Source organism: Merops nubicus, unplaced genomic scaffold, assembly GCF_000691845.1.
Source record: "Merops nubicus isolate BGI_N331 unplaced genomic scaffold, ASM69184v1 scaffold877, whole genome shotgun sequence".
Taxonomy (NCBI): Eukaryota; Metazoa; Chordata; class Aves; order Coraciiformes; family Meropidae; genus Merops; species Merops nubicus.
In genome coordinates, this window is record NW_008620757.1 from 67,718 (window position 1) to 76,757 (window position 9,040).

A 9,040-nucleotide genomic window follows, 5' to 3' on the forward strand; every position below is an offset into this window, starting at 1 on the left:
AGCCAATTTTATTATGTTCTTCAAAATTTTTATTAAAAATAAATTCAGACAAAACATGTAGAAGGTGAACAGAAGTATCAAGCCCTTAAAACTAGAAGTTCTAATAAACAAGCTACTAAGAACTAAAGGTAATCCAGAGAATTTAGTTTGGAGATCAAAAGTATAGCTATATAATGATGCTGTTAAGTATGTATTTCCTGATTTATTATATGATAACACAATTTTTTGTGTTGTACTTTGGTCTTATTTCTATTATTTCAAGAATATTTGCCACCTGAATTGTGTCTGCAGGAGCAAGAGAGAGCACTTTACAGATTTTATCAGTTTAAGACAGATTCTTTGCACCTATTAAATAAGTACACATATACCTACGTATATATGTATGCACGTATACACACAGACACTTAAAAACTATATACACACTAACTCCTGCTAATGCCTATACATACATATGCATATATATATGTGCAAATATGCACAGGTATATATACACCTATGAGTGCACATGTATATAGAGGTATGCATACACACCTATGCAATATACGTTTATATAGGTATACACACACATCTCACACTTAACTTGTACCTTCTACAATCTCAGTTAAGCAAAACCCTCTGTTGGCTGTTAGTTGTACTGGGATTGAACATTTCCCATTATTCACAGTTGTCCTCTGCAGATCCATCAGAAGGAGAAACTTCCAACAGGAGCTGTAAGTGGCAAGTAATTTTATCTAGAAATGCAAAATGCAATTTAAAGTGTATAAAGGGAAAATAAACAAAAAGACTTCCCAACATAAACAGAAACGCATAAACGTATTGCAGGTTTAGGGACCAGACGATGGGAGCTAAAGCTAAGAAGAAAGACATTGCCACCATCGCAAATGGAACCGGTAGAAACACCTGCAAGAGGAAGAAAAAAAACTGGTTTAGGAAACAAACTGACCAACTGTGATTTTATGTGTCATTCTTATGAGTGATAATGCCTTCTTTGCCACACTACAGCACCATTTCTCATACTGATGCTATCTCACCCAGAGTGAGACACATCTGACTGCAAAATAGGCATCATACCTAAAATACTTGTTCAGGCTCCTTCTTGTTATCCAGGAGGAGAGACAGGCAGTACCTGAAAACCAATTGTCCACATACGATATTATGGACTCCTAAAAGAAGCTCAGGGTTGGGTGCCTGGGAGAAGCCTTCACAACAAGCATACGCTTCTAACCCAGCTTTCTGACAACCAGAGAGAGAGGAAATTAAACCTACCCTTAATGACTGTGGCAGGAAAGACTGAGAGTAGATCAAGGTTTAATGAACATGGACCAGCCTGGACCTCACACCATTCTGGTTACTGCTCCACACTAGTAGGGTTTTATGTCACTTGCAGACCTCCCCCATTCTGCATACGCCCACCTCTCGTTTCCAAGTGCAAGCCCTCAGGGGCAGAGCCCATTTCTTTCTTTTCCCTCTACAGTGAAGTAAAGGTTTTGAATAAGGCTCTAAACATTGTGATTAGTATTTGTATTTTTGTAGTGACTTTCCACTTTTGACTTGCACTCGTTCTGTAACTTTTTCATGCTGCCCATGACTCAAAAAAAAACCCTGTGAAAATATTCTGTAACTTATTTCCATTTACTTTGTATGGTCGATGTAGGTGAGGTTCCCGGTATCGAAGTACAATCAGGCTTGCACAAGTCAATCCAATCATAAGCCAGGCAGAAAATCCAAAGTAATTTGTTAACATAATAAGGTCAGAGGGGATGATAAAAATGGATGCAATGGTAGTTGAAAAAATCATGGCTGGTGCTGGAGTACAGGAGTGGACGTTAAGCATGGATATTAAAGCGGGTAAATGTCCTGACTGACTTCCGGCATAGCTTAAACGACCTAGAGTGAACATGCTGCTGTTGAGGGCACCAAATATTGAGACAGCAACAGAGAGAGGAATGATCCAGGCAACAGAGGGGATCACTCGATCAGCCCAGGTGACTGCCACAGCAACTGCAAGAAAGCAAAACATTAGTGTAGTGTAAGTACCATGTTCTGAATTACTGACAGACCGAACAGAAATTAATGTTAATGTACAAGAAACCCCTCTTGTTTACCAGCAATGCCTGTTTTTTCTTACAGGAGTCAAACATCGCTAGTCTAATCCTAAGGGTATTTAATTCAGGGGCTAGAACTTTTTTTTGGGGGGGGGCAGGAAGGAGGGCTGCCTGCCAGAGCGAGCTGAGTAAACCTGCTGGGACCAATACCACGGTAATGGGCTGTCCAGTGGGAGCAAGCTGCATCTCACTGCTGTGAGTCACAAATGTACTCACACGGGCAAGGCCACATGGGGAACGAAAATGAACGCACCAGTCCCCGGTGTGACCACAGTGGTGACAAGATCTACTGCTCTGAGGAAACTGCCAATACCACAGAATCACAGAACATTAAGGGTTGGAAGGGACTTCAAAAGATTATCAAGTCCAACCCCTCTGCCAGAGCTGGACCACCTACAGCAGGTCACATAGAAACACATCCAGGTGAGTTTTAATGTCTGCAGAGAAGGTGACTCCACAACCCTTCTGCACAGCCTGTTCCAGTGCTCTGTCACCCCACAGTGAAAAAAATTTTCCTTACGTTTCTGTGGAACCTCTTATGTTCCACCTAGCACCCGTCGTTCGTTGTCCTATCATTGAACATCACACAGAAGAGCCTGGATCCTTCCTCCTGACACTTGCCCTTTACATAGTTATAAACATTAATGAGGTCATTCCTCAGCCTCCTCCTCTCCAAGCTAAAGAGACCCAGCTCCCTCAGCCTTTCATCATAAGGGAGATGCTCCACTCCCTTAATCATCTTTGCGGCTCTACGCTGGACTCTTTCAAGCAGTTCCCTGTCCTTTTTGAACAGAGGGGCCCAGAACTAAACACAATATTCCAGATGCGGTCTCACTAGGGCAGAGTAGAGGGGGAGGAGAACCTCTCTTGACCTACTAACCACACCCCTTATAATACACCCCAGGATGTCACTGGCCTTGGCCATGAGGGCACATTGCTGGCTCATGGTCATCCTGCTGCCCACCAGGACCCCCAGGTCCCTTTCCCTTGTGCTACTCCCTAGCAGGCCATTTCCCAACCTTTACTGGTACATGGGGTTGTTCTTTCTCACAAGAAAAGGCTCTACACATTGCACTTCTTGTATTTCATTAGATTTCTCCCTGCCCAACTCCCCAGCCTGTCCAGGTCTCGCTGAATGGCGGCACAGCCTTCTGGTGTGTCAGCCACCCCTCCCAGCTTTGCACCGTCACGCATGTGATGTGGGTGCATGCATGTGCAGAGATGGGTCAGCGGGCATGTCACTAACGAGGTTTTACATTGGATGGAACTGAGAAACATGAAAGATTATTTCTGAACAAACAATATTCAGTTTTGTGTGGAAATCAGCAACAACCCGTATTGTAGCAATGACCAATATTTAGTTGGTCTATAAAAAACTGCCATGAGGTACATAGGTCTTGCAGTGACCTGTGCAGCATAGGAAGTTATTTGGAGATGGAGAAAACAACCCCCCAAAAAATACAGTGAAAGAACAGGAATCCCAGCAATGCACAGCAACATTTGAAACAACAGCTGTAATTTTAAGGCTTAACTCCTCTGCTATGTCTGGAGCTGCTCATGCCAGCTGGGCAGCTGCTGTGCAGAGGTACTCTGGTATTCACTGCCTTTCATCATCAGATGAATCTGCAGAATGTATGCATCTCTCCCAGCAGACAGCCTCAAATTGTTGCGTGATAATACGGGGTTGCCGAGTGACAGCTTCACCATTCCCATTTATGTCATTGAGCTGTTTGTTTTCACAGGAAAAAAAAAAACAAACTGATCTGTCCAAAATGAGGTATGGTTTTTGTCACTCCTAGAGGCAAGATCTGACAGCTCAGTCTCATTAGAGTGGTATTTAAAAGATGTTGCTTGGACAATCAAGGAGAAATACAGCTCCTCTTGAACCTTTTCATGGCTAGCTTATTGGTAAAGGATCTGAGAAAGGCTTCCATACTTTTGACTTTTGTATATGGCTCTTCTAAGGAATCACAATATTTGTCAGGAATAACCCCCCCAACACACAGGAGATGGCACCTTTTTGTGTCCGTAGTCCTTTCCATATTACTTATCCTGGTAGACTTGTCCACCCCCTAAAAGTAAAGGCTTTAACCTGAAAGGATGAGAGAGGATTAAAACTCCAGGAAGACAAAGACCTTTCCCCTACTCAACAGAGACTTGATCTTCACTTGATTTTCCAGGTTTTAGTGCACTTCTGATTTCTTTTGAGACAGCACAGGTATAAGCCACTGTGAATTTCAACACCCAATTACATCTGCCTGCATTCAGCCCAATTTATGTCATACAGTAAAATTAAGCAAGAATTCTCCATTAAAAACTCAAAATGAAACTCAAAATGAAACTCAAAACTTCCCAACTGTGAAGTCAGATGAGCAGAAGTAACCCAGTAAATTGACATCAGATGGCTACACTAATGGACCACTTCTTAATAAAAAAAAAATCAAAACCATACCTGAAGAAACAATTTCCTTGGGTGTGAGGACAGTCAGATAGGAGATGTTCACCAATAAATAAAAAATAATCACTGCAGGAACAGCAGTCATCACAGTTAAGGGAATATTTCTGCTAGGGTTTTTCATCTCCTCTGAAAAATACAATTTGAAAAGACTAATAAAGCAATCAGTGTAGCTTCTGCAACTGTGTTTCAGAGTGAATCTGAGCAGAGCTTGACAAGACTGATGCCAAAGTCCTGCCCAGACCCCAAATCATGTTTGCCAAGCTAATGTTGCTTGTGAGGTTCTACAGTGGCTCTCAAATAGTTTATTATTGAAGAAGACTAAACAATTTCTTCTTTTTTTTTTCTTTTCTTATTTAGCTATTTTATTACCTATCTTGGGAGGAGGGATGGATGGAGATCTGATAGACTGATAAAAATGACAAAAGGACTAAACACTTTGATTTGTTTAAACATGTTTGACTTACTTTAGAAAATTTATGTGGTAGGAAATTTTCCAGTAGCCATATTTTTAAATCTCTAGCTTAAATGTGAGACTCTAAAGGCACATTATTTATTCTTACATCACCTTGTGAGTCCTGATCTGAAACCTCCTGAGTGTATTTTCCTACTTCTGCACAAAAACTTTCTCTTTGCCTTTATATCAGGAAACAGAGAAAAAGTAACAGGCAAGAGAGTAAAGATATTGACAAAAGAGCAGTAATGCAATGGCTTTAAAAGGGGGCCATTCCCAGCTAGATTCTGCTGTTATTTTATTATCTTTGCGAAGGCAAAGCTGGCAAAGGAAAATTGTTTAGTGCTAATCCTGGCATCTTAGCTTAAAACTACTCCTACTAAATAAGAAGTTGTTTCTAATTTTGCAGCTGAACAACTGAGGCACTGGCACTCGTTCCTGGCTATGTGGCAGCCCTAGCAAAAGATGGAGTTGGTTTCCAGAAACCTAATAATTCATCCTGATCTTAGTCAGAAAGGGTCTTTTTGTCTCTTTCACTCCTTCATCCTTTCCCTTTTGCTCCCTCTCCCCCTCACGCTTCCCTCAGCCTTTACAGAAGACTTCCTGAGTATTACCAACCAATAACTCACAAGGGGGAAGAAGTGAAAAGTCAAATGTGAAAAGTCAGATTTTATTCTGTCTCCTGCCCAGAATATCAGCTTTGAGCCTGCTCCAGCACTGGTTGTAGTGCACACAGGCAGAGGGACTGATTGAGCACAATGGCAGAACTCAGATACAAACTATCATAGAATTGGGATTTATTCAAAATGTAAGAAATACACTTGGTAATTTCAAGACCAGAAGAGGAGAATCATCTATGCTGCCAAATTAAATTTATCTTTCAATTTGTTTTCTTCCTCACTGCAGTCCTGCTGTGCAGCTGGCACCTGATGCTTTAGCTGTAGCTCATAGGAATTAAGCTATTGTTGAAGAATAGGAAATTCAGTTCAGAAGGGGATTATTGCATAGGTTGCATCTGTCTAAACAGCTGTGACACTCAATGTATGTTATTTATTACTATTGCTAACTGATCAGAACAGAAATTAATATTTTGCCTATAATTTTGCATTTTCTCAGGCTTACAAGGCTAAACGCTTCCCTGTAAGGAAATCCTAAGATTTCAAAATTATACTTTGCTGATTTATAACATCATTTTCATTGCATCATGTTGTTAACTCTGGAACAGCTGGATTGTAATAATAACAGTCATTTTTTTAAACATTAACCCTATTTTACACTGTTCTCCTCACTGAACTTTGTGTTATGCATTTCACACATACAGTTTATTTAATGTTTTACATGTGATAGAAGTCAATGGATAAATAGGGTCAAAGATATAACAGCAACATTCACTTGCTTACGAGTTAATTCTATAAATCCAATGATGCTATAAAACACTATTAATTTAACTTGTGACGTGCATATGAACATTATCTCTGCAGATTTCATGAAAAACTGCTCTATTTATTACTGCCACATGTCATCAGATACATGGATAGGGTAAGTAAACAGATATTCAAAAAGATGCATGTGGTTTGGCACAGATATCTTGATCTTTTTCTAAAATGCACTCACACTGAGAAATGCAACTTTTTAAGGTATGAAAAAAGTCTGTTTATGCAGGAGGTTTTAGATAAACTATTTTGACTTCTCTTGTACTCCTCTAGAAACATCAGTATGACTCCAGAGACTGCACAAGAAGCAAGAAACTTCCCTACAGAGGAGCAACACTTCTTCCAGCCCCAACAAACACAGGACTCATGTAAAATGTGACAGACCCTGTGGTCTTGAAGGAGAGACAAGTTCTACCAAGAAGAGATGAGGAACATAAGAATGGCGACCACAGACTGCAATCAAAAGGAGTGAGATACCTGCCATATAATTGAGGGACCACCAGCCGCCGTACGCATACAGCCCTTGGAAGAAGGCTTCGGCAACCTGTGACGCATCGGGGACCTCTGAGCTGAACGTGTCCTCAAACCTGGCCAGACTCTCCTTTCTCCCACCAGCGAGGAGAACTATGCCACCAATGGCGATTACAGACAAGGCCACCATCTTCAGCAGAGTGAAAACCGTCTGCACCCATGCAGCCATTTTGATGCTGTGTCCATTCAAAATCCCTAGGGACCAGAGAGCAGCCAAGGCCAAGCATTTCTTCAGCACTTCTGGGGCAGGGCAAACGCCGTAGAAGGGCTGGGTGGCGTATTCAGCAAACAGCAGGGCTCGAGCAGCATTTGATGCTGGCTTGGTAAACATTGACGTCCAGATGAATACGAAGGCGGGTAGGGACCCAAGGCCTCTTTTGATATGGCTGTATTCTCCTCCAGAGAACGGCAGAGCTGTTCCCAGCTCTGCGTAGCAGAGGGAACCCATCAGAGAAACGAGCCCAGACGCAGTCCAGATCGTTAGTGCGACACCAACGTTGAGCAAGGAATGCTGTAACACTCCTGTGGGAGACACAAAGATTCCTGCCCCAACAATGGATCCTACAATAAAACTTACCCCTTCAAAATAACCTATATTTCGTTTGAGTTGCATCTTGGCCTTTTTGTTCCTTTTCACATCTTTTGGATCGCTTTTTCCTTTTCCCATTTTTTTCTTTTCTCTCTTTTTTTTTTTTTTTTTTTTTTTTTTTTTTTTTTTTTCCCCACAGCTTGTATGAAGTCTTATATGACTTCAGAGGCTGGATTACATGTATTCCCCTGACACTCTGCTGCTAGCAGACTGTCACCACCTGGCTTGTCTGTGAAATGTTATGGGAAGCCTGGCTTAATCATTCCGAAAAGAGAGTATACTTTGGTTTTGATGTTAAAGCTGTGTGAAGATGATTAACCAAATGCTTCAAGAAACAGTGGGAAATCATGTACATGTTGGTTTAATATGTAATTCAGAAATTATTCAGGTCTAGAGATAATTTTAAAGAAAACAGTATAACAAATAATGCACAGTAAATACTCATTCCTTGGCAGATTTTCATCAACAGAGTTCAATTTTTTTTACAGGTCTCAGAGAGAACTGTGAGAGGTTGGTAAATGTGGCCTCCACATCAGGCCCCGGGAAAGGGGAAGGTTATGTCAGCATGGAGAAAAAAAATCTGTCTTTCTTATGTTATTGACATAATGTTAGTGACATGGGCATGAGTTGAACAGCCTGGTACTATCTTTCCATTGTCAGCACATAAAATGGTGATAACCAGTGATCACCAGTATTTTTCTGCCAATCCTCCTAAGTCACTGGGCTTAGAAGCTTGTTTATACTTTACTCATTAAATGCTGCCCCAGAAAGAAAATTACCAGTTTATTCACAGTTTTTCTCGACCACTCATCGTTACAGTAGCACCCAAATACTTCTCAGGCAGATATTAATCTTCAGACACTGCTGTGAGGGGAAGTGGCCATGTCACCATTTCCACCGTCGGTATGGGGGCTGTCGAACAGAAAGATGAAGGCCGAAGTTCCCACCAGTTTTGTGTGTGCCTTCTAAGATGTAGCCACTGATTTTTCAATGTATTTAACAGTCTGTGGTATGTTGTCATGGATGGTACGTTCAAAATCCAGAAAAGGAGCTTCTCTTCAGTCAGATGTGGATGTACCATTTCCATAAACTTTTGCCACAAGAGAAATGTATTAATTTTTTTTTTTTAAGAAATGTAGAGAAAAATAGGCAGAAAGTCATAATAAGCCCAGCATATACCTTAAGGGTTGTTAAGTGCCTAAACTGGTAGCCGCGAAGTTCTCACTTTTTGCCAGTCAAGCTGCAGAATGAGTTTTGAACTGAAGGTCAAAGCTCAGTATCGATGTGGACAAAACTTTTACAATGCCCAGCTTGAAAGACACAGTGGTTCAGATCAATCCTGAACAGCAGGACTTTCACCCAAGTACAAAATAAATTCATCTGAAAAATTAGGTTTCCATAATATTCCATTGTATAAAAGGCATTTTGTTAAAATTGGCACGTGCACAGAGTCGTTTTTTAATTTTTCTTCAA

General features: G+C 41.0%; 1 protein-coding gene across 1 annotated transcript; it reads right to left on the bottom strand.

The window, feature by feature from the left end:
* Positions 1-654: 654 nt before the first annotated feature.
* On the bottom strand, positions 655-7,645 carry LOC103776669 (solute carrier family 7 member 13-like). The gene is made up of 4 exons (XM_008944187.1): positions 6,925-7,645; positions 4,558-4,689; positions 1,637-2,001; positions 655-900 (listed from the first exon to the last, which is right to left on the bottom strand). Exons 1-4 carry the CDS (start codon positions 7,643-7,645, stop codon positions 655-657), a joined length of 1,464 nt encoding a protein of 487 aa, XP_008942435.1.
* Positions 7,646-9,040: the final 1,395 nt, after the last annotated feature.